We start from the raw sequence: 25,986 nt of genomic DNA on the forward strand, positions 1-25,986 counted from the left end.
TATGGCAACTGAATCTACATGGGGAATCTCACATAGTTTCCCCCCCCCCCCACCCCCCCGATGAGGGTACTACCGGTGCGGAACTCCAACTCACTGACCCCCCAGGGAGCTGGTGGACACTACTATGGCCACTAGGCTTGATTCACCTGCATCTTCTCCTGGCGATCGTGTATCCTGCTTGTCCATTCTCTCCTGGAATCTAGCTGGACTCCAGGGGAAACTAGACTCCCCCGATTGGGGGTCTTTTATTGACACTCAGGATGTTCGCCTGTTCCAGGAGACAAGGGCAAGGGAGGATAAATGGCGATCCTGCTATGCAACCTTTGCAATTCCAGCCAAGTGGGAGGGGAAAGGACGGCCCTCAGGGGGTCTCTGCATATGGGTGGCATCCCATTTGGGATGCAAGGCTAGGGTTTTGAAAACGAATTCATTGGATGTTCAGTGTGTCTTGTTGTAATGGCTTAACCATACTCAACTCGCGCTGATAAATGTATACTCCAGACCGATGGGAATAACAAAGCCCTCACCAACTTTTGATGAGCTTTCTTTGTTTCTGCCCACAATACCCCAGGGTGCAAGGATTCTTATGGGGGAAATTTTAACTGTCAGTATGAGCCGCTAACCCTGGTTTTGGAGGGAGCACTTCGGGAGGAGGATGACCAGTGGGGTATTCCACAATTAGATGGCCCCCCACCTAAGCCATGGTCACCTTTAGCAACCCAAATTCTATCACTCACCCTCAGCAATTCTCTGAGGGCTTGCAATGGCCGAACTAAGGGTGACACCCCTTCAAAACCTACTTTTAATAAAACAGGGCAGGAGTCTCATCTGGACTATATCCTTGTTCAGACATCTGACTGGAACAAGGTTTCTGACTTTGCGGTAGTGCAAAGAACTGACAGTGACCACAGTGACGCTGATTCTTTCGCTGGTCTCACCCGGTGGACCCACGGGTGACCAGCTGGCAGAGGCATCCTTAGATCCAAAACTAATCTTAACTAATGATAGGCGCAGAGTGAGGTGGGCTAAGCTCCTGGACAATCCTGCCCACATTTCCGAACTCTACACACGAATCCTCCCCATATTTGAACGTGTCGGGGCCCTTATTCTTCAACCCTCCCAAGCAGAACTGTTTCCCAAGCTGGGCACCCTCCATGTGGAATTGGTGGTCACTCTTGCGGAACATCTAAATCCAATTGTGCGGAAAGGGCCCCACAGGGGGCAAAGAGCCTCATGGTTCAATTCAACTTGCTGGAAGGCAAAGGCTGACCTCCTCGCTGCACTGAAGCACCCTAGGGATACAGGGCTAATTAAGACTAGGAGGGCGGAATTGAAGCAAGTAATCCACCATCCAAAGGTGGAATGGTACTATTCCAACTGGGAAAACATGTTGGCCTCTCTTCAGACTAGAGATGCCCGTAAATTCTGGCAGATAGCGAGAACAGGGTCTGCCGAGCCGACTCCAGCTGTGGAGGCCAACATAGCGGCTGCGGTATGGGAGGACCACTTTCGCAGCCTCTATGAAGAGACCATCCCTGCTTCGTCCAAGCCCCAACATGGCCTATTGATTGACTACCTCCCACTCTCTGGCGGGCCAATCCCGAAATCCAAAACGATGGGAGGGCGCTGAGCCAATGCAATTTTCAATGCGGGAGGTTCTCAATGTAATATCAAAGCTGCCGTCGGTAAAGCCCCCGGGCTAGATAAAATCCCGGGAGATTTATTCAAGCACCAACCCAGGGTTTGGGTCCCCTACCTTTTGGAAGTGTATAATGCAATTCTTGGGGGAATGGCGGTCCCTGGTACTTGGCTGGGAGCAGAGAATGTACCTATCTTCAAGAAGGGCTCTCCTCTGCTCCCAGCCAATTGCAGGCCAATCAGCCTCATCGATGTTTCACAAAAAATCTTCGCGAGGCTGATACTTGACCGCCTGCAGGAATGGATGACGGATCAGTCAATCCTAAATACGTTCTAGGCGGGGTTTAGGAGCAAGGTGTCAACTACGGATAACATTTTTCACTTGGCCCTCCTCTTTTGGAAGACGGTGCGGGTGGAGGGTGGTACGTTGTATACCGTCTTTGTTGACCTCCGCGCAGCCTTCGATTTGGTTCCGCGGAGCAAACTATGGACGGTACTCGCCAATCTGGGTATCCCACCTGCTCTTTTAGACATCATTATTCGTCTACACACACACAACTTTGCACAGGTTAGGTGCGGGAGGATGGGTAGCCTCTCAAAAAGATTTCCCGTTGACAGAGGGGTAAGGCAGGGATGTGTCCTAGCACCGACCATGTTTTGCCTCTTTGTTAACGGGGTAATCGATTACCTAAATAAGGTCTCCAACACAGATGTACCGAGGCTCGGCGGCAGCAGGGTGCCCGCAATTATGTTTGCCGACGACACCCTGCTGCTGTCGAAATCCCCAATGGGGATTCAGCGGATTCTGGAGGGCTTTGAGGCATTTTGTGGAGAGCATGGTCTCGAAATAAATGCGCTCAAGACCAAGTACATGATTTTTAATCCTCCCAAAAAAACACGCCCCAACCCCTTTATAGGCCTGAACAGGTTAGAAAGACTCTTTACGTTTGAGTATCTGGGTGTGACCATGAATGATAAATTGGAATGGGGCAACCATCAAGTTAAGTCCCAGCTTAGATTAGCTCAAATAGCAGGGAGAATAATCAGGTTAGTCAACTCTAATAAATCATCTGCTAGACCAATAGGCCCCCCGCTGGAGATCTACAGACTCCAGGCCAGAGGTGCGATTCTTTATGGCAGTGAACTCTGGGGTCATGTGTGCAAAAAAGAGCTAGTCCTAGTCGAAAACAAATTTATTAGGATGGCTCTGGGTCTGAAACCTCTGGAGGAAGTATTGGGTGTAAAGCCCTTGACTTTCTGGAGAAGATTATGGTCCACTCCCGAGTTAGCCAACTATAGGCAGGAACTGCAGGACATTCTTGCTCTTCCTACCATAGAGAACATTCCATGGGTTAAATACCTAAAAACCGAGTTTGCCCGGCTGGGTCTCCCGACTCTTTGGAGTGACCCTGAAGTGGCTTGTCAGGGATTGTCCCGCAAACATCTGGTGGCAACTTTCCATGCATGTAACCTTGCATCCCACACACAGGGTACACGCCCAGACTCCCTAGCTAACACTTTTTTAAGGGTCAAGGAATTCTACAAGTTTGAGACAGTTCTGGATGACATTTTCCCGAATCTGGCTAGGAAATTATATCTGCAATGGCGGTATGGCACTCTTCCGCTAAGAGCATTTACCAGCAAATGGAAGCAGCACTCCCTGGAAAACTGCCCTGGCTGCAACTGTAGCCTTGAAGATGAATTGCACTTAGTTTTCTTTTGTCCTGCCTACACTGCGGCTAGAAGGTTTTGGATAATTCCACTCTGTAAAAATCTAGGGTTTGCTAAATGCTCTGAGGCCTTTAGAATTCTTAAGACTGACCTCTCAAGCGTAACTGTTTTTGCAATGGCCAAATTTCTTGAAGCAGCATGGCACAAGAGATTGTGTTTTAATTCCTAGGGTACTCTATCTTCGGCTTAGACCATGCATTAGCTAATGCACACATTTTTATACACCAGGTCATTTTAAGCAAAATGTTAGCTCTATTGTCAAATTGCTCATATTTTTAATTGTAATATGACAGACTGTTCTTAAATAATTAAGTTGATCCGTTTCTTACGTATGTTTTTACAGTATAGATTGTTGTGTAATGGGGTATCTTCTTTTTTTGTACTAGTGTGCTATTCCGCCATTGATGTAACACTGATCTCTGACCTTTGTTTGTACAAATGCTATGTTTTATCTTTTATGACAAAATTGCCGAAATAAAGATTAACGAACGAACAATCTTACCGTAACCTGGGATAGAGGCTGAAATAGCAGAATCAAAGCCTGAATATCCCAGACTCGCTGCAGGGGAGGATAAGCCCAAAACTGCACTGTATCCAGAACTGTAAGCGTTGTTCAAGTCCAACGCTACCATCCAGTCTCCATGGTCAAAAGCAGATAGGACCCGAGTCAATGTCAACATTTTGAACGTCTACTTCCGGAGGAAGCGGTTGACGTCCCCGAGATCCAAGATAGGACACAGACCTATGTCCTTTTTGGGCACCAGGAAGTAACAACCACGACCTACTTCTGAACCAGGGACTCGCTTGATAGCTCCCTTGGCCAAGAGAGCCGTAACTTCCTCACGGAGAAGGGCCAAGTGATCCTCTGACATGCAATGGTGTGTTGGTGGCATGGAGGGAGGGATAGTCTCAAGGGGAGGGAGTAGCCCCTTTGGACTATCTGCAAAACCCACCTGTCCGACGTGATGTTGTGCCAGTGGGAGAGGTGATGGCGGATCCTGTGGCCCACTAGCAACTGGAGGCCCTGAAAGGTAGGACTAGGAAGGCTTAGAGGCTGCTGCAGATGGGGCACAGATGGACTGGCCTTCCCGTTGGCTCCCAGACCCACGGCATTGGGTCCCACGTCCCCAGCCGCGCAGAGGCTGGGTAGCTTGCGCCGGCCTGTTGCCCTGGGTGGAACGTGGTGGGGCACCCTTCCATAGCCATAAAAGGGGCGAAAGGCAGACTGCACAGGACGAGAGGTGGCAGAGCAAGGCCCGAGGATCGAGTCTTAGAATCCTTAAAGTGCTTGAGCGCACTGTCCGTCTTGTCGCCAAATAGGCAACCGCTATCAAAGGGCATGTCCAAAAGAGTCAATTGGACATCCCCAGAAAAGCCAGTGGATCTCAGCACCTTAGGGCTACTGACGTCGAAATCGTTCTACCCACCCAGTCGGTGGTATACAGCCCACATCGGATGTTGAACTTTACTGCGCCCCTCCCCTCCGCGACCGCATGGGAGTGTGTGTACAGGGACTCCTCCAGGCACTGTGGCAGCACCTGCACAACCTTGTCCCACACAGTGTGTGTGTAACAGTCCAAGAGACGGGCAGTGTTCACCGACCACAGTCCTAAGCTGTTGGAAGAAAACATCTTCTTCCCAAGATGGTCCAGCTTCTTGGATTCCCTATCTGGGGGAGCAGTAGGGAACGCGCCTTTGGACGTTGAAGCTTGGACCACCAGGCTCTCGGGGGAAGGGTGTTGGGAGAGGAAAACTGAGTCACCGGGGGCCGGGTGTTGGTGTCGGGCAATCATCCTATCCACAGGAGCCCGTGAGCTGGGCCTGGACCAAGTGCCCAAAAGGATGTCTGTGAGGTCCTCATTGAAAAGCAGCAGGGGTTCTGAAGAGCATACTGCTGGCTGAAGCACCTCAGTTAGGAGATTAGTCCTGACTGCCACCGTAGGAAGCTCAAGGCCCAAGGCCTCAGCCACCCTCCACAACACCACAGCGTAGGAGGCTCCCTCCTCCGTGGCCACAGTAGGGGGAGAAAGCATGCCAAGGTCTGGGGAGGTATCCTCCTAGGGGACTTAAACTATCATTTTGACGACCCACTGAACGCTGAAGCTCAGGAAATCAGACAGGAGCTAGCAGGCATACAGATGCTGTTAAAATCAGAAATACCCACTCACTGCCAAGGTCATCTCCTGGACCCTATTTACGCTAACTGGGACACCTTGACCGTAGCGCCCCAACCCCTGTTATTTGGTCAGACCATTTTCTAGTGTCTTTTCGGGTGGCGGTCCCGGACAATGGACCTCAGAATGTGACAGGCACCTCAAGTAAACGCAGGAAATGGGCAAAGTTTTCCACTGAGGCATTTAATAAAATAATAACATCTAACAATAGATAACATCAGGAGGCCCTCCCGAGGGTGAAGGAATAGATTCTGCCTACGAAGCACTAGACCTGCGAATCCAAAAGGCGCCAGACTACACAGCCTCATGGACTCGAAATGCTCCGGTGAGGAAATCCAAATCTGCCCCCTGGTTCAATACTGAACTGCGAGAACAAAAAGCGAAATGTAAAAGCTTAGAGAGAAAATGGCGGAGGGGTTTCTCTGAGACAGAGAGAGCTGAATATAAGAAGGGCTTAAAGGAATATCACGTACTGATTTGAAAAACTAGGAAAACCTATTTCTGTACTAGAATCAAAGATGCGGACAACTTCATGAAGGAAATGTTCCTAGTATATAGGGAACTATCAGATCTCGCCCCACTAGCAGCCCCTATGAATGGATCTGTTAAAACCTGCAATCAAGTAGCAGAGTTCTTTGCCAGTAAAGAAGACAAAATCTACGCTGGTTTTTCGGAGGCAGCCAGAGTGGGTGATGGGAGGGCAGAAATTACCTTGACTACACAGGATAGTAACTGCCTCTCGGCATTTCTAGTACCTTCACGGGAAATAATATGCCACATAGCAGGTAGCATTAAATCAGGCTCACCGAGTGATCCAGCACCTCCAAAAAGACTATGGCAGCATAACCACTCTGGAGCCATATATTAGTCATTTACTTGCTCTCTCCTTTGAATCAGGACAAGTACCTATCACATGGAAGAAAGCAATAGTCCTTCCTCTGAGGAAAAAACCCAACATTAGTCTAGAGAAACTGGACAATCTGCGACCTATCTCCCTTCTCCCCTACTTTGCCAAACTCGCGGAGAAAGCAGTCAATAAACAACTCTCTCCATTTGCTGAGACCAACGGATTGCTCCACCCCTCACAGTTGGGATTCCGCGCTTTACACTCGACTGAGTCGGCCCCGCTGTCTTCAACGGAAGCCCTACGAAGATATGCAGATGAAGGCCAGACGGCGGCACTGATTCTCCTCGATCTCAGTGCCGCTTTTGACACTGTAGCTCCTCACACACTGCTACAGTGTCTTAAAAAGGGAGGAGTGAGAGGCAAAGCATGGGAATGGTTGGAATCATTCCTAACAGGTCGCAGCTTCCAGGTCGCACAGGGACATTTCAGGTCCAAAGAAATTAAACTCAAACAGGGAGTGCCACAAGGCTCTAGTCTCAGCCCCACCTTATTCAATCTGTATATGGCCCCAGTAGGAGTGATCACAGACAAATTTGGGGTTGAATAGTGTCGTACGCAGACGATACGCAACTGACTGTGACCTTGACGCAACCAGAGGAGCAATGTGCCGCCAACTTCGCGATTTGTTTGCAGGAGTTGGCAAAGTGGATGGCGGACAACTGCCTCCGACTTAATGGGAATAAGACGAAGAAACGGATTGTAGGCAAATCCCCATCAGTGTGGACCTCAGCCTGGTGGCCGGACGAACTGGGTGAATTGCCCACACCCAGCAATCTAGTGAAGAACCTAGGCGTCTGGCTAGATAAAAACTTATCTTTCGACCACCAAACCAAACAAGTGGCAGGCACTTGTTTTGGTATACTGCGGGTCCTTAGGAAAACACTGGTACGCCAGACCCTGGTCCATACCCTTATAACATCCAGGCGGGACTATGGAAATGTACTGTATCTAGGGGCCAGCGTAAAATGCTTCTTAAGATTACAACGTATACAGAATGCAGCTGCCCGCTTGATCCTACAATTGCCTAGAAGGGCATCAGCACAAAAAGCACTGAGGACCCTTCACTGGCTCCCGATTAGAGAACGGGTGACTAGGGCCCTCTGTGTAGGACATCGTATCCTTCATGGGAGAGGCTTTTAGATTGGCTCTACAGGATTATAACGATTTACAAAAAGGGGGTGGTGATGAACAGAGTGTCTGAGTTAAACAGACCACTCTTACCCAGTCCAAAGATCAGGGCTTGATCCATCACCGTTATTTATCTCACTGCCCCATCCCAGCTCAGAACCTGGCTATATGCAAATCAGTCTGTCCCTGGCCCAGTGCATCATGGGAACAGGGCAGACTAAAATACCAAGCCAATTCTTCACCAGAAAGGAGACAAGCTACCGGGGACCGGTTTCTGGCCTTTCAGCCTTCTTCGGCCCGGCTTGCTTGAATCCTGATGGAGCAGTGAGAAAGGGACTCATGTCTGAGTATACCCTGCCACACCTATAGTGGCCAAAAACGATTTACAAAAAGGGGGTGGTGATGAACAGAGTGTCTGAGTTAAACAGACCACTCTTACCCAGTCCAAAGATCAGGGCTTGATCCATCACCGTTATTTATCTCACTGCCCCATCCCAGCTCAGAACCTGGCTATATGCAAATCAGTCTGTCCCTGGCCCAGTGCATCATGGGAACAGGGCAGACTAAACTACCAAGCCAATTCTTCACCAGAAAGGAGACAAGCTACCAGGGAACGGTTTCTGGCATTTCAGCCTTCTTCGGCCCGGCTTGCTTGAATCCTGATGGAGCAGTGAGAAAGGGACTCATGTCTGAGTATACCCTGCCACACCTATAGTGGCCAAAAACGATTTACAAAAAGGGGGTGGTGATGAACAGAGTGTCTGAGTTAAACAGACCACTCTTACCCAGTCCAAAGATCAGGGCTTGATCCATCACCGTTATTTATCTCACTGCCCCATCCCAGCTCAGAACCTGGCTATATGCAAATCAGTCTGTCCCTGGCCCAGTGCATCATGGGAACAGGGCAGACTAAACTACCAAGCCAATTCTTCACCAGAAAGGAGACAAGCTACCGGGGACCGGTTTCTGGCATTTCAGCCTTCTTCGGCCCGGCTTGCTTGAATCCTGATGGAGCAGTGAGAAAGGGACTCATGTCTGAGTATACCCTGCCACACCTATAGTGGCCAAAAACGATTTACAAAAAGGGGGTGGTGATGAACAGAGTGTCTGAGTTAAACAGACCACTCTTACCCAGTCCAAAGATCAGGGCTTGATCCATCACCGTTATTTATCTCACTGCCCCATCCCAGCTCAGAACCTGGCTATATGCAAATCAGTCTGTCCCTGGCCCAGTGCATCATGGGAACAGGGCAGACTAAACTACCAAGCCAATTCTTCACCAGAAAGGAGACAAGCTACCGGGGACCGGTTTCTGGCATTTCAGCCTTCTTCGGCCCGGCTTGCTTGAATCCTGATGGAGCAGTGAGAAAGGGACTCATGTCTGAGTATACCCTGCCACACCTATAGTGGCCAAAAACGATTTACAAAAAGGGGGTGGTGATGAACAGAGTGTCTGAGTTAAACAGACCACTCTTACCCAGTCCAAAGATCAGGGCTTGATCCATCACCGTTATTTATCTCACTGCCCCATCCCAGCTCAGAACCTGGCTATATGCAAATCAGTCTGTCCCTGGCCCAGTGCATCATGGGAACAGGGCAGACTAAACTACCAAGCCAATTCTTCACCAGAAAGGAGACAAGCTACCGGGGACCGGTTTCTGGCATTTCAGCCTTCTTCGGCCCGGCTTGCTTGAATCCTGATGGAGCAGTGAGAAATCCCTCAGTCCTCCCCAGCGGAATTATCTTCCTCCCAGCCTGGTAGCCTCGGGAGTACCTTCCAACTGTCTCCAGCTGAGCTGGCCTAGTCTGGAGGCTTTGGAGAATTCTCCCAGTCGACCCCGGCGGAACTGTTCTTCCCTTAGTCTGGGAGCCCCGGGTGAACTTCCCAACCGACCTCAGCTGAGTTGCTTCTCTTTTCCCCCTTTTGAGGAGTTTTGTAAACTGGCACGGACTGTATCATCTGGTTCTCCGTTGGATCCTCTGCCACAAATTCTGGAAACTATTCCAGGATAAACTCTTCTACCCTTTGTTTTCCATCTGCCACCAGTCGCTTGTTACTGCGACTGTTCCGGAGAGCTGGAAGCTGGCGGTGGTCTCTCCCCTCCTAAAAAAACCTACACTTGACCCCACCTGTCTGTCAAATTATAGGCCCATCTCCCTGCTCCCTTTTCCGGTCAAGATCTTGGAGAAGTTGGTTACTCGCTCTCTATCCAGTTTCCTAGAGGATAACACCTGGTTGGATGTGGCCCAGTTTGGGTTCCGGCCAGCGCATGGGACGGAATCTGCGCTGGTGGCCGTGTTAGACAATCTTCGTTCGCGGGTCGACACAGGTCGGGCAGCCTTTCTAGTGCTGCTCGACATGTCGGCCGCTTTCGACACGGTCAGCCACTCCACCCTCATTGAGAGACTGGAGGAAATCGGGGTTATGGGACTGGCCAGGGACTGGTTAGTCTCATATCTTAACAAAATACAGCAGGTGGTGGCTCTGCCGCCTTTTAAGTCGGATGTGCGGAAAGTCGGGCAGGGGGTACCGCACGGCTCGGCCATCAGCCCTATATTATTCAATCTGTACCTCCGCCCTCTGATCCACTTGATAAAATCCTTTGGCATCTCAGTGTTTAATTACGCCCATGATGCCCAATTGGTCTTTTCCTTGGAGGGTAAAGATGCGGTTTCTTAAGAAACATTCCATCGCTGTATGACTGCCACATCGAACTGGCTGCGCTCCAACTCTCTCCAGTTTAATGGATCAAAGACGGAGGTGCTCTACTGCTCCATTGACTGTGTCCCGCGTGCACTACCGGATGGTTTCTGGCCCCTTGCTTCTCCGGGACAGTGACTGCAGCAGAGTCTGCTCGAAATCGGGGGGTCATGTTTGGCCCCAACCTACAAATGGACCTTTTCGTTAACAAAACCGTAACCACCCGCATGATGTTGCTTCGGATGTTGCGGAAAGTCCTACCATTACTCCGAGCGCAGGCTAGGCCAGAGGTAGTGCGGGGTTTGATCCTAAGCAGATTGGATTACTGCAACGCACTGCTCCTGGAGACGCCCAGAACACTGGTGGGCAAGCTGCAGCGGGTCCAAAATATGGCAGCCAAGCTGGCACTTTCTCGACCGCGTGCTGCCTCCTCCACCATGGCACTACAGGATTTACACTGGCTGCCGGTTCATCTGCGGATCCTTTGTAAAGCATCCTGCCTGGTTTTTAGAACTGTATATGGACAGGGCCCAGTTTTGCTACAGAACCTATTCTCCTGGTACTCCACATCTCGGAGCCTACGCTCCTCCTCTGCTTGTCTGGTGACAGTTCCCAGAATTCAGAGGATAAGGATGGGAGGGCGGTCGTTCAGCTTTGCGGCCGCCAGACTCTGGAATTCTCTCCCGTTCTTGTTGAGGAGTCAGGGTGAATTCCCAACTTTCAAAAAAGGACTGAAAACCTATCTGTTTCCTAGAGCAGTCTGAGTTCTGCATTGGTGGTTTGGCTTGCTGAGCCAAAGCGCCAGGATACCCTTTGGGTGGCAGTGCAGCGCTATATAAGTATGCAAATACATACATACATACATAGAGGCCCCAGGTATCTGCATGGCCTTCTTAAACGGTACGAGCCTACCCGCCAGCTAAGATCATGTGGCACTGGGCAGGTGCAGGTCCCGAAGGCTAAAAGAGCTAGAATGGGTGGAAAATCTTTTAGAGTCAAGACCGCTAGGATATGGAACAAGCTGACAGAAAGGCTGCGTCTGGAATCCTGTGAGTCCATCTTCGAAGAGACCTTAAAACAGTCCTCTTCCCCTAAGACCAGTGCTTGGCCTAAGACACTTTACGCAATCATGCCTTAGACTCTACTGAAGCAACTGTAGCCACTAGCGCGGGGACACACTTACTAGTGTAACCAAGCGCTTTATAAAGTATATATATATGAATAAATAAATAAATAAATAAATCCATACCACAGGCCTCACCCAACTCCCCTCTCCAGTCCGTCTCCTCAAGCATGTCCTCTGGCTGTCAGTCAGGGCGGTAGGGAACGCCAGGGTAGAACAGTGGTACAAAAGTACTGATCGACATCAGTCTAGCTCAGTGTCCAAGCCGAGGGTGAGGCCGTGGTCGACGCCAGTCGGAGACACAACCGGCGTCGGAGGTGCCGGAGGCAGTTGTCAGAGGTATCGGTGCCGGAGGAGGGGTCGTAAGGTCGACCGCCATTGATCCGAATCCAGGCCTGGATCCCTGAGGCGCAGAGGCCGGAGTGGTCAGCATTGAAGGCCTAGAGCCCCCAGCCAAGTCCGAAGGGCCCGAAGGCGCGCCGGCGGAGTTGGGCTTCCCAAAGATGGATTGGAGAGCTTTGTAAAATGAAAGAAGCTGGGCAGGGGACGCTCCGGCTCCCGGGAAAGGAGGTAAGCTCAGAGCCCTCCCAGCAGGCTCCATGGGCAGAGCCGAAGGACGACTACCTTCCAAGTCCTGCGTCGCGCTCGGCTGACAGACGGGGAGGAGGCGAAGAGCAATGGTGCTTCTTCGCCTTCTCCTTGTGCTTTGATTTACCCGAAGACTTCGATGAGGAGTGATGGTGGTGACGCCGCGACCGGTCCCGCGTCCTGCCTCTCGACCAGGACTTCGAGCGGCTCGGAGCTGACTGTCAGGCTTGCAGTAGCTTTTGGGGCCACTCCCACAAAAACTTCGGGTTCATGGCCCGACAGTCGGAGAACGACTTTGGGTCGTAGTCGTGCTCCAGGCACTAAAGGCACACAAGGTGTGGGTCAGTGACTGATATGAACTTGTGACAGGAGTCACAGGGTTTGAAGCCTGTCCGATGATGGGACATCCCTACGTGCACAAGAAATCGAACGATACAAAAAGATGTCAACAAAAGTCGAAAAAGTGTTCCTCAAAAGGTGACTAAGGGTACAGCTCTCCCTGGTTCTGATGTGGCTCGTGCGGAAAAAGAAAGAACTGACATCAGCACACAGGGGGTCGTCTTAGTAGATACAGAGACGTCATTCCGGTGCACACTGCACCAACGGCGAACGTGGAGTCGACCGACGCCACCTACCAACACGCAGGGGTACTGCTGAAGACTCTCCGGATCCAGTCTGATGCCTAAGAGTAATTCTAAGGTAAGGAATATATATCTAATAGTCTCTTTCAGATGATGTCAGTTACTTTTGCGCACCTTTCCACGCCAGAAACGTGGAGCCATGAAGTACACTGACCACTGGTGTGGAAAACTAGGGCCCTGGAAGAGGAAAGCCCTGTCCCTAGTAATCCATTCGTAGAGAGGGGAGGATGGGTGGGTCGGTAAAGAATCTGCGGCTAGATTGAGTCTCTATCAGATAAGGCCTGACCGAAGGTAAGTAACTTGTTCTTCTGATAGAGACTTCTAGCCGCAAATTCCTTACCTCAAAGTAGATGCCTAAACAATACCTACCCGGATGTGGGTCTGCGGACCAATTTCACACAAAGAAATCCTGCATGACTGAATGGGCAAAGTGCCCATCCCTACGGACATGACTGCCTATACAGAAGTGTTTGGTAAACGTGTGCAGAGAAGCCTATGTTGCAGCCTGGCAGATGTCCAGGACCAGAACAATGTGAGCCAACGCAGTGGCTGCAGCTTTAGCTCTGGTGCCAGAACTATATGAGTTAATGCAGTGGCAGCAGCTTTAGCTCTGGTGGAATGAGCAGGTAAATCTTCAGGTGATTGCTTCTTAGCCAGTGCGTAGCAGATTTTGAGGCAGAGAATGAGCCATTGCAAGATGGCCCTCTTCTGCATCGCACATCCTTGCTTTGCTTCGACATACACCACGAAGAGTTGGTCGTCCAGCTAGAACTCTTTCATGTGGTCAAGGTAGAACAACAATGCTCTATTTGGGTCCATAAGGTGAAGTCAGTCCTCTTCCTTTTCAGGGATGAGGCAGAGCGTAAAAAGTATGCAGGGGGGTGGTTTGGCCTACATAACCACTTTCGAAAAAAGGTAGCTCTTGTGCGAAACACCACTTTGTCTGAGTAGATGTTAATATAAGGAGGCTTGGATTATGAGGCCTGAAGCCCTCTGACCCACCAGGCTGATGTAATTTCCACAAGAAAGGCTATCTTGATCGTAAGGAGCCTGAGTGGACAACTGCGCAGAGACTCAAGGCAGCGTACATATGGAAAGTGAGGACGATTACAAAAGGAGCTGAGGGAAACGTATGTTGCAAGCATTTCAAAAAGCTATGTAAAATAAGGAATCGGAAAGGGGAAGGTTGGTAAGGCAACCGAAGAAACGCTGAGATAGCAGAATAGTATCTCTTCACAGCGCCCAGATCAGAGCCCTACTAGGCAAGTATAAGAACAAACAGGAGAACCTGAGAAAGGGGAGCAGAAAAAGGATCAACACGTCTTTCTGCACACCATGCCTCAAATTTTGCTTAACGGATTTCGTAAACCGTCTTGGTAGAGCGATGCCTGACTGCCAAGATAACTTTACAGACATTGGGCAATAAGTCGAAAACTGTCAACTGTTGCTGGTCAATCTCCACTGAAGAAGGTGGAGCGTTGACAGGTTTGGGTGGATAATCATCCCTTGCTGCTGCAACAGAAGATCCTCATGAAGGGGCAGCCTGATTGGAGTACAGATGGCCATGCACAACAGCTCGAGGTGCCAGTCTCTCTGTGCGCAATATGGAGCCACAAGGATGACTTGGGACCGGTCGTTCCGATTCTTCGTGAGAATTCTGAGCAGGAGTGGTAAGGGTTGAAAGGCGTACAGGAGGCCTAACTCCACTTGAGACAAAAAGCACCTCCAAGTGAGGGCTGCCTTGAAAACTCTAGCGTGCAGAACTGCTGACATTGCACATTCTCGTCAGTGGCAAATAGATCTAACCCAGGCTCTTCCTACTGCTGAAAGAGACCTTGCACCACCTCCAGGAGGAGACATCATTCATGTTCCCCTAGCCTTCAGCTGAGTTAGTCTACTCTGGCGTTCAGAGACCCCACCAGATGTTCAAACACCAGGGATAAGCCCTACTGGTCCAGCCATGTCAGAGACACAGGGTCTCCTGACAAAGGGTCCATGACTGGACCCCCACCCTGCTTGTTGCAGTACCACGTGGCGTTGGTGTTTTCTGGGAAAACTTGCACTAACCTTCCCCAGATGAGAGGGTAGAAAGGCTTTTACTGCCAAGCGGATTGCTTGGAGTTTCAACAGGTTGATGTGGAGTCCGAATTCTGCCAGAGACCAAAGTCCCCTGACCTCCATCTCTCCCAGTTGGCTGCCCCATCCCAGGAGCTACACATCTATCACTACTGTCAGATCTAGTTGGGGATGGGAGAGGGGTCAGCCATTGATCCAATCGTGCTTTTTAAGCCACCACTGCTCCTTTGCAGTTACCTCCACGATCTGGACCATGTCTGAGAAATTCTCCTGATGCTGCGCCTACTGGAACTTCTGCTCCCACTGCAGAGCCTGCATATGCCAACAGGGATGCATCACAAGCAGGATGCAGGAGGTCATGAGGATCAGCAACCTCATAGTCAGTCTCACCAAAATCCAGGATAGATGCTGAAACACAGGTACCATAGCCTGAATATCCTTGATTTGCATTTTGGGAAGATAGGCCAAAAACTGCAGTGCGTCCAAAACAGCTCTGATGAAAAGGAGCATCTGAGAGGGAGACAGATGTGACTTTGGCACGGCGATAGTGAATCCCAGTGAATGCAAAAGTCTGCCATAGTCTAGAGGTAGGAGATAACAGCCTGGGGTAAGCCTTCCTTTAACAGCTTGCGTCGAGATAGGAGGAAGACTTGAACCCCAGATGAGCTGTGAACACCCAAGGGTGAGGTCAAAAGGGAGCACACAGAACTGAAAAGGCTCGTATCCCACCCCAAAAAGAAATAGCACCTGTGGGCAGGCAGGACAGGAATGTGTAAGTATGCTTCCTGCAAGTCCAATTCCATCATCTCCAAGGGCAGTCCGGCCCTGAGCATCATGTATTTCTCCTTCTTGAGGGAGAAATTGAGATAGCGCGGTTTGAGGACAGGACGAAGGCCTCCGTCCTTCTTGGGCACCAGAAGGTAGCGGGAATAGCAACCACAGAATTAGTACCTAATCAAATTTATTTATCAATTTCTGGCTTCCGTAAAGTGACTGTATGCTCCTCATGCATCTCTGGACCTACAGGCAAAATTTCCAAGAAAAGAAGTGAAAGAAATCATTGCCAACCAGTCTCTAACAATCTGAGCTCCTAAGCCTTAGCGAGAAATTCAATAAAGTTCAACGTAGGACTTGCCCAAGAAAGAGTATTTAAACAAAGATTTTACAAAGCAAAACACTGACTTTAGTTAAAAGTCCTACTGATTGACCTCTTTTTACCAAGGTTGAAGGTCTGTGTCAGCCAAAGGCGTTCATATGAGAGCTAAATCCAGGGAAGTGATGGATCCCGGCCACCAATTTCATTATTCTTATAATACAGAAGGAGACTGAGAAGTTTCAATCACAAATGTTCTTCTTGAAGTACCAAATCCGTATCATCTTGCACAGTGTACATTTAATTTTTTTATGTGGAACTATGCAGAATCTGATGCTAAACCTTCAGTACATGTAAAATGGTAATTACTAGAAGTCATTTTGCCGACTATCTGCAAGGCTTTGTGCCTATAGCTCCATCAAATGAGTAAGATTGACAAAAATAAAAATTCCCTGATCAAGTCGTCGCCCATCCATTTATAATGCTTTTAAGATTTTGGATACATGCCAATGTTTTAGAACTATGTAAGCAAATAAGAGGCATTCAATTATTTTTTATACAAAGTAAGTCACATGAAGCAATCTTAGTTAATTTTAAATACACACACAAACTGTTCATTGCAGTACTGAAAAAAATAAGATTCTGATGACTTACCCAACTGTCTCGGTAGACATCAAAGACAACTAAAGGAAAACAGACAGGCTTAGTTTCAGATACTCTTATTTGGGGTATAAAACACACACAACATATATTGAACTTTTCCTTTCATTATAAGAACAATACATCACAAGAAGAGAATAAAATGTACTGGAATCATAAAATCACAATACTTGGAGAAGAATATGTCAAACTGAAGGGTGCCTTTCAAGGCGTATGTCACATATATGTAAACATGCTAGTTAATAAAACTGTGCAATTGGTTAGTGCGATTTATACACACAAACCAAAACATTGGCTTTGATTTCAGTGTGGTTAACACGGAGCCCGATAAAAAACACAGATAAATTGAAACATTAGCTTCGGTACATCAATGGATCGAGATGAAATCAAAGTGGCAAATCAAATAGGAAGAATGCAGAATTCAGGTGTCCAAGTTTGAGCTTAATGACTGTATTCTTCATACTTGCAATCGCAAAAAAATGAGACAGACAAACAATAAACAGCATTTGTAAATTTAAAGCGGAACACTGTCACCCCTAGGAGTATATGGGCACTGTGTCTACATCGAAGAGCCAGGTCTTGAGTTTCTTTCTGAAGACTGTCAGCGAGGGGGTTGTAGGAAACTGGAGGCGAAGGTCAATTGAGATCTTGGCAATGATGTAGGATAAGGAGCGGCCACCGCTCCGATTGCGACGGATGCAGTAGGGTGCGCGAGGGTGAGTGAAGAGGAATGCATGTTTCTAGAGGGTTGGTGAAAGTTCAGTTAATGGTTGATGTCAGCAGATCCCAGTTAGTCAAGAACTTTGTAGGTGTGCATGAGGATCTTGAATTGCCATTTCTTCTGGATGAGGCGATGGTGGAGGTCTCTCAGGTGGGGAGTGATGTGGGATTGTTTGGAGAGGTCCACGATGAGTCTGGCTGCAGCGTTCTGTATGATCTGGAGTCTTCTGAGAAGCTGGGTGGAGTGGATCGAGGCGGATGGTGAAAAAGGCCTGAGTGACTGTCTTTCTGGTGTTGGCTGGAATCCAACTGAAGATTCTGCGAAGTGTATGGAAACAGGAGAAGGAGAAGACTGCGTTGACTTGTCGTTTCATGGTCAGTTGGCTGTCAAGGAAGATGCTTATGTTGCGTGCATGGTCGGTGTAGGTCCGAGCTCTGCAGGTCACCAGCTGTGGTCCCATGCGGAGGTGTTCTTCCCGAAGAACAGTTATTCGGTTTTGTCTGAATTGAGTTGGAGGCAGTTCTCTCATCCATTTGGCTACATTGGTCGTGGCGTCCCAGAATTTGGATTTGGCATTGGAGGGGTCATCAGGGAGCGAGAGGATCAGTTGAGTGTCGTATGCATATGAGGTTATGTTGAGTCTTTGATATCTGACAACGTTTACGAGGGGGACATGCAGATGTTGAACACAGTGGGGCTGAGGGTTGATTCTTGTAGTAAGCTGCCTATGATGTATTTTGGTGCAGAGGTGAAGGGAGGCAGTCAGATGCTCTGTGTGCGTCCTGTAAGGAAGGAGACGATCCACTTAAAGGCGTCTTGCTGTATGCTTATTATGTAGAGTCTGTTGATGAAGTTGTAGTGGGAAACGGTGTTCAATGCAGCACAGAAGTAGGAGGATGGTAAAGGCTGCAGTTTCTCCTTGGTCGAGGAATTTTCTGCCTTCGTCTTTGGTGCCGATCAGTGCGGGCTCAATGCTGTGGTTGGCACGGAATCCCGATTGTGAGGCATCCAGTAGGTGCTTTTGTTCCAGGAATTCGGTGAGCTGCTGGTCGGTTGCTTTTTTGAGTACTTTGGCTGGATAGGGGAGAAGGGAGATCAGACAATATTTGAGATCGCTGGGGTCAGCGGAGGCTTTCTTTAAGAGGGGTCTGTTATTTACATGTTTCTATCTGTCCGGAAGGTTGCTATAGAGATGGGGGGTGTTAGAGATGTTGGTAAGTTGCGTGCTGATTGGGTTCATTGCGAGGTTGTAGAGGTGGTGGGGGCAGGGGTCGGTGGGCACCCCTGAGTGGATGGAAGATATGATATCTGAGATGGCCAGGCGGTGAGCGGAGTCTAGAAGGTAATGGTTTGGCTGAGGTTTGCTGGCTGGTTGAGGTCATTGGGGTTGAGGGTGGTGGTTTGGAGGTTAAAATTGTTGTACATGTTGGTGATCTTGCTGTGGAACTAGTCTGAGAGGGTGCTGCAGAGTTTAGGGGATGATTGGATGGTGTTCTCTATGGCTGTAGGTTGGAGAATTCTTTGACTATTTTGAAGAGTTCTTTAGTGCGTTTCGTCGCGGAGTCCATGCAGGTGGTGATTGCTTTCCTTCTTTGATGTGCCGGTGATAGTTGCTAAGGGCAGCTTTGTGAGCCGCTCTTTAGGCGGGGTTCTTGGTGACGCACAATCGTTTTTCCAGTTAGTGGCAGTTGCACTTGGTTGTCCCAAGTTCTGGGTTTTGCCAGCTGGCATGTTTGAAGGTCTCATTGAATTTTGTAGCTTTCAGTGGGGAGAGACGGTCAACGCTGTCTGTGATCCAGGCGGTGAAGTTCTGAATGACCTGGTTGAGGTCTATTGAAGCTTGTTGAGGCCTTGGGTTCGGAGGTGGTGAACGCCGGTCACCACTGAGGTTCGGTGACCTTGCTCCAACTACAGTGGGAGGAGATCTGATACCTGTGCTGGTCAGTCCAGGTAAGGTCTGTGGTGTCGCTGAATAGGATTCTGTCGCTGGTGGTGAAAATGGGGTTGAGTGTGTATCCGTCATTGTAGGTGGGTTGAGTGACCAGTTGGGTTAGGCCGATGTTATTCAGGTTCTCCAGGAGGGCAATGGAGTTGGTGTTGTTGGGGTCATCGACGATGAGGTTGGGGATGGCATTGCAAATTGTTGCTCAGGGTCCCAGGTGTCTATAGGTGAGGGTGCCTCTTATTGTGGTCTTTGTGTCAGTTTGTAGGAGAAAGTTGAAATGTCCATGAGAGGTGTGGAGTTGCCGTTGGTGATGGTGCATCTGAGGGTTTCCTTCAAGAAATCAGTGATGCCTTCGCTTTCTTTGTTGGTGCAGTCTTGGGATATCATCATGTAGCCTTTGGGAGTGCTTTTCTTTTCTTAGCGTAACGTTGGACGGAATATTCCAACCACAAAAAACTTGCATACAGTCATTAGGTGACTGCACTGTGCAGTTAGTTGAACTGAAAGTCTTGTTACTTGCACTGGAGCATACCGATCCTGAATTCCACACACTTATAGTGTGTGTTTCTAATTATTGTGTCCAGTCTTTTAACAACACCTTGCATTGTTTGGGCTAACATGGATTTAAAGATTCTAAAGACGATACAATAAAGTATAAATTGTTTTGGGTGAAGGGGGTAGCCCCTAAGGACAGGTTGCCACAGGCTCAAGTTATTCATACATTGAGTCATCAACATGTGCGACCACACATTATACGGGAATTTTCTGGCAAATGAAGTGGCCAAATCTGCAGTTGCGAATGCAACAGTTGCTGCGATTACTTGTTCTCGTTCGAGGGTAGACAACAATATACTAGCTGCCGTTCATGCTACACGCAACAGCACTCCTTTGCCTAGGGGCTTTCCAGCTAAATATACATATCATTTAAATGAATTAAACATTCCCTTTGTAGCAATTCCAAGGTTTGATTACACAGGCTAGCCTTAGTGATAGCTGCGCATGAAGGTATTTCTTCTGTACAAGCAAGTGTGGCGGCCACAATTTCGTTACTATAGCAATGTCATTGGTGCCATGGCTTACATAAGCAGGTCAAGCAATAGGTCCTTTGTTGTGACATTTATCAGCAAATTAAAAGCTTCCACTGTGGCTAGTGCACTGTAGACACACCTATTGATTTCCAACTAACATTTGGCTGCATTTGTTTTGGACCATTATGGTCCTTTTAATTCAGATGGAGCTTTTACATTTTTCCTACTTGCAGTTGGTTCTTACTCTTACTCTTACTCTTAGCGCTGGGATACCTCCGGGTGACTACGCGCTTTATAAAATGTTTTAATAATAATAATAATAATAATAATAATAATAATAACTCAAGGTTCCTCTGGGTGTGGCCATAACATTTGGCTGACTCTAACACGGTTACCAAAGATTTGCATTGGAACATATGCATGCACTACATTCCACTCAGACCAGGGCCCTGCTTTCGCCACTAAGGCTTACAGGAATCCTTTGGCTTCCTTGGGTATAGAGAAACATTACTCTTCTCCATATAGAGCTGAGAGCAATTCCGTTGTAGCGAGTATGAACTGCAACTTACGACAATCCTTTACAACCAGAATGCTAGGTACAGGGTGTAGTTGGATCCACCACCTATATGGGGTACAAAGAGCACTTAATAATCTCCCTAAAAGATCTCTGGTTGGCCAGACACCAAACAAGGTCCATTTTGGCAATAAAATGTACGTTCCAGACCTTGACGGTCCAGACATTGTGGAGGCAGCCATGTGCTTTGACGTCATGATCGTAAAGCTGTTTTACAGCACTTACAAAACTTCCACGACAGCATATCCAATGAACAGTTGAAGACGTTCGCCTCTGCAGGAATGAAGGAGCAACCAGCACTTTCAGGCTGGATTCCACAAGTGGGGATCTCATGCACCATTGCCAGTCCTTGGCATACAAGGCACAAGAACTATAATACTGCTACCATTTGTTGGTTCTAAAGACAATCCTTTAGTATTGATTGAGAACATCTGGTTACATCATGTGGCTGATTCTAAACAGTAGACCATGAGGAGTACATGGTAGTTCCCTAACTCTTATCGCTATCATACCGGAAATTCCTATGCAGCTTGTGAGCACCGTTATAGCTTTTCAACCCAGTTCTGGGAGGGAGTTTGTTTCCCAATACCTTTACAAATTCCGGTTATAAGACTTAAGAGAGTACTGAACTTACTGCTGCATCTTCTGCAGCTGATGTTGTTTATACAGATCCACCTCTCATGGATTCCACCAGTTCTTGAACTGAAACTGAACCTGTGGCTCCAGTTTTTCAATGAACTGTTTCTAGTTATTATGTGGGAACAGATGATTTTTCATCCAACTCTTTTCATAATTCCTCAATTCTAGACACTCCGCCTACACGGGCCTTTGTTTTGTTTGCATGTCAGAAACACACTTATCTGGTCGCTCCTTAGATATATATTTGGATAACAATTTCCTTGGTTTGTCTGTTTCTTTGGATTGAATTTATGACTGTTTTATTCTTGTTGATAAATGGCCATTACCTTCCAGAACGCTCTGCACAGAACTGGTCATCGAGTTGTTAATGCCTGACACATCTTCACATAAGCTAAATAGAGACGTGTCTCTTGCGAACATTTCAGCTGTTCCAGTAACTGACAGAATTGTTTAGGATAAAGTACTTTATGATATCTTAAACCCTACAGAAATAATACAGATTCCTTATGTTTTTAGGGTTTCTATGGGTGATATTATTGTACTAGGGTTACATTTTAATAATTGGGATATTGAGACTGTAAATTCCATGCTCTCAGAGCTGGAATACTACACTGATTTCGAATTTGAGGACATGTATCTAAATTCTGCTAATTATGGTGAAATGTTTTGTCACCATCATTATGGGCATCTTTATTTAAATCGGACTAGTGTTCAACGAGCACTTTGTAATTATAAACAATGGGAAAATTGTCCTGCTCCCCGGCAAGGGAGCTCCAACACATATAGGGAAACATTCATTTATTTTACTGGGAATGATACATAAGACTCAAAATCTTTTTCATTATAAAATTATCTCTATGCCAGCAAAGAAATATATGCTTACCCAAACAAAGCTAATATATAAAGACTTGTTTGTCACACAATTAGCCATGAAAGCTATAGTTATTGGAAGGATGCCATTTACATTAAATCAATTTGGGATACCAAATCTTTCCAAGTTCAGAGTACAGACATCTTGTTCCAAGCCTGCTTAATTCCAACACAGATGAGGTTTCGGAATAATGCAGTTCAACAGACTATTTGTCACTAGGACTGACAAAAATGTAAGATTTTAGAAGAACAAGAGCAACCCATATGTCCAAGCAAACTGGGTATTAAGAATAAACATATAACAATGATTCACATGGAACTTATTTCTGAAAACAATTTCTTATTGCAACAGAGTAATTCTGTGTAGATTTAATCAAAGGAGGCGAAATTAACAATAAAACAGAACACATCTGTCATAAACGAAATAAAGAACAACTTGTATAGCCCATTTATTGCTGTCATAGATCTCAGTTCAGCCGACATGAGTCGACGGAAGAGGTGACTCTGGGCAATAGCTTGCTTAATCTTCCCGACGGCCCCCAGCGCCTAGAGACCCTTACGGGTGATTGTGCGCTTTACAAATGTGGATTATATTATATTATATATATATTTATTTTGGTTATAATACAAAATATATTGCCGGGTATTGTTTGAGCAAGTGGTGTTAAGAAATAAGTGAAAAAGAGTTCACATTAAAGTAACCATAACCAAACAAGTAGAAAAAAGGTGACAATAGAGTGACTGTGTATTTAAAAAAAAACAGGTTATTGCTATATACAAGGATGTCTGAATGTTCACTTTACAACAGAAAAGGAGAGACCAGACTGTTTTCTGGTGCTCCTGCCTTTAGACTGTCCTTTTAGTTGGCGTCAACAACATTTCAACCCTGCTTGTAATGTGAGGGTCTCATCAGAACTGTTAAGACCTGGGGACTAAACAAAATGCCCGCATTAGAAGGATACACCTCTGGGGATAGTGGTATTTATAGGTTAATAAAGGAGTGACTGCTTCAGGGCTGTGCAGGCTGGAGAATATGATGCTTATCCAAGGATTTACAACTTATTTTGTTATGAGCCTAACACTGTGCTTCTTTGTGTATCCTGATATGTTATTGTTCATTCAGGGGGACCAGACATCGATAAGGGTTCTTGCTATCAAGGAAGATCCTGGTATTATGGTCTTCCTTCAAGGAGGGCCTAGGAAATGCCTGAAAAGAATGATGAAGGGCTGAGAATTGCCATCTGGTTAACCGGTTTGTGTAATTAGGACGTTGAGGTAATAGAAACTTTCAGGTATCCAATGTGTCCCCCACTCGCACCCTATCCATGCACCCATGTTCCATGTATGTCGTGTAATTCCTTTTCCGTGCATGCCACGAAGACGCATATGCATTTGCGTCCAACGTTAACATGTCAGTTATTCAGTTCTCCAAGAAAACCACGTTAATTTGGCTTCTAGGCCTATGGTGCCAACGTCTTTACATGGTGCACTTTTGAATCTCGCACACAATTTCTCCATGTTTCCTGGCTCCGTCGAGCTAGGCCCTTAATTGAGGCTCCAAGTCTCTTCTGTCTCTGAAAGCTGCTGCCTAGGTATGCATCCCTGACCTCTGCCTTACTTCCTGCTCAGCGAAGCGGCGCCCGGCTCGGCCTGGCCTGCCTGCCAAAATAGTATTTTGCCTACAAGTTATCAGCTCAGCCTCCTCGAAAACACATTCCAGTCTAGTGAAATAGGTAAACATATTCCCGGCTGCAGAGCAAGGGGCCCAGTTCTCCTGTCTCCATGCAAGTGATTTACGGAACCCGTTACCATGGTAGGCCCATGGCCCCCGCTCATTGCACCAAGACACGTATGCACGCACTAGCATTCAGTATTGAACGGCCTCTGCCCGAGAGACCTTTTACTTCAGACGACACATCCTCCAAACATAAGATACCAGATATGCTATAGGTACAGGTCGTTCTGACATCCCAGACATCAGTCTCCTCTACTAAAGCTAAAAGTCAAGCCCCCCAGTTTCCCCAGTTACACGTCCATACCACGTCATGCTCAGTTGCGCACGCACCCATACCAAAGGTTTCTGCTGACCCTGCAGAATCTCTCTATGCATCCACCCACTTATGACACTTATTGTGACGTTTCCAGTACACACCTCCGTGTACGCCTCTGTACACGCCTTCTTTTTACGCCCATGTGTTCTTATCTTTCTCTTTTCCACTTGTTACGCCTACTGTATGCATTTCAATTATACCGTTTTACTATATATAATGTGAGATGTTAATAAAACGTTGAATGTCCCTTCCTGAACCTTAGTGGTGATGGAACATGATATCCTGATCCTCGAGAATCATAATTAAAGCCCGTATGACTCAGATACCACTGACTCTGCCTCTCATTTATTGAGCTATCCTTTATTGTCATTTAATGTATAGAAAAATAGTCCGGTAATTTTATTTACCACATAATCTGGCGCCCGAACAGGGACCCCTCCCCTTCATCACGCGCCGGTGATGTACGCAGGCCCCTGACCCTTCTACAGCTGTGACGGAATCCGTGCACACCTGCGGGTTTTCCTGCTATCTCCCTCAGGCCCACGGAGGAGACGGAGACTGCGGTCCGGCATCCAGACGAGGCGGTGAGGAATGTGGAGAGTCCCGACCAGATCCCAAGCCGAGAGAGCAAGGTCCGAGGTATCCGGAGGCCCACCTGTTCCGAAGCGCAAGCGTAGACGTCGTAGCAGTCCAGTCCAGTCCAGTCCAGTTTCCGAGGCCTTCAGTTTTGCTTCCCGGTGAGTACCGTTGTTGGGAACGCATCTAGACGGGTTCATTAATTTGTGCCCGGTCAAGACGGGTCTGGGTACACAGACTCGGTCCAGACGTGTTCACTTAGGTGAATGCGGTATGACGTGTCTCTTTATGGGACCGGTATTGTCTGTACTGTTTTAGCAGTGCATCTAGTGATTCAGTATTCTAGTATTGTATCTCGAGATTTCCGTATTCATGTTTTTCTATGTACCAGGTAAATATCAGTCTGAAATGTTTCAATGTGTTTGATGTCGTGGTATGAATGATTGTTTGCTATTCATTACTGTGTTTATTGTGTTCACGTTCAAGTCAGTTCAAAAATGCCACTGTTCTCGAAGTTACGTCAGATAGGAACTAGGAAAGGGATACTCGAAGAAGCAGTTCCCGTCCTGCCTAGGGACACTCCTGGACATTTTATGTACCATAAACATGGCTTAGATGCCATACTGTACTTAGACTTGTGGGTGGATTACACTAAGGATCTGGAAGAGAAGTATAGATGGCCTGTCTCAGGGACATGGGATGCTGATTGCATCATGAGAGTAGAAGAAGCATTATGGAAAAAGAAAGCCAGACAATCCCAGAAGGATGCCATAGAATTGTGGCGTAAAGAAGCGCATAGAAGAACAGAGAAAGAAATCAGGAAAGCAGAGAAAAGTAGAGAGGAATCTGAAAAAGTCAAAGAAAGAGAGTTACTAGAAGAAGGTGAACGAGTTAGAGCAGAACAATTAGACCGACAAAGAAATGCCCTTATTACAGGCATGTATCCTGTTCTCGCCGAGGGCCTGCCCAGGGCGACCCCGGAAGTCCCCCTAAATTTGCCGCCACCATTGGTCCCGACTAAATTACGTCATAAACAGACCGCCGCGGGCATTTTCCTTTCTTCCTATTTAGATGATGTTGCTCCTGAGTATACTAATGCACGCGTACCACCTGCTAACAATA

The 25,986-nt window shown here is 47.5% G+C and overlaps 1 protein-coding gene across 2 annotated transcripts in view; it reads right to left on the bottom strand.

Annotated features, from left to right (window-relative positions):
- CDC123 (cell division cycle 123) overlaps positions 1 to 25,986 on the bottom strand; it is a 414,248-nt gene that overhangs the window by 67,436 nt on the left and 320,826 nt on the right. For both annotated transcript variants that reach the window (XM_086919873.1, XM_086919878.1), the window contains one exon: positions 16,455 to 16,483. In XM_086919873.1, coding sequence (XP_086775999.1) covers positions 16,455 to 16,483 — 29 coding nt within the window. The remainder of the gene's footprint in view (positions 1 to 16,454; positions 16,484 to 25,986) is intronic.

The sequence above is a fragment of the Lissotriton vulgaris genome, chromosome 1_1 (genome assembly GCF_964263255.1).
Source record: "Lissotriton vulgaris chromosome 1_1, aLisVul1.2, whole genome shotgun sequence".
Lineage (NCBI taxonomy): Eukaryota > Metazoa > Chordata > Amphibia > Caudata > Salamandridae > Lissotriton > Lissotriton vulgaris.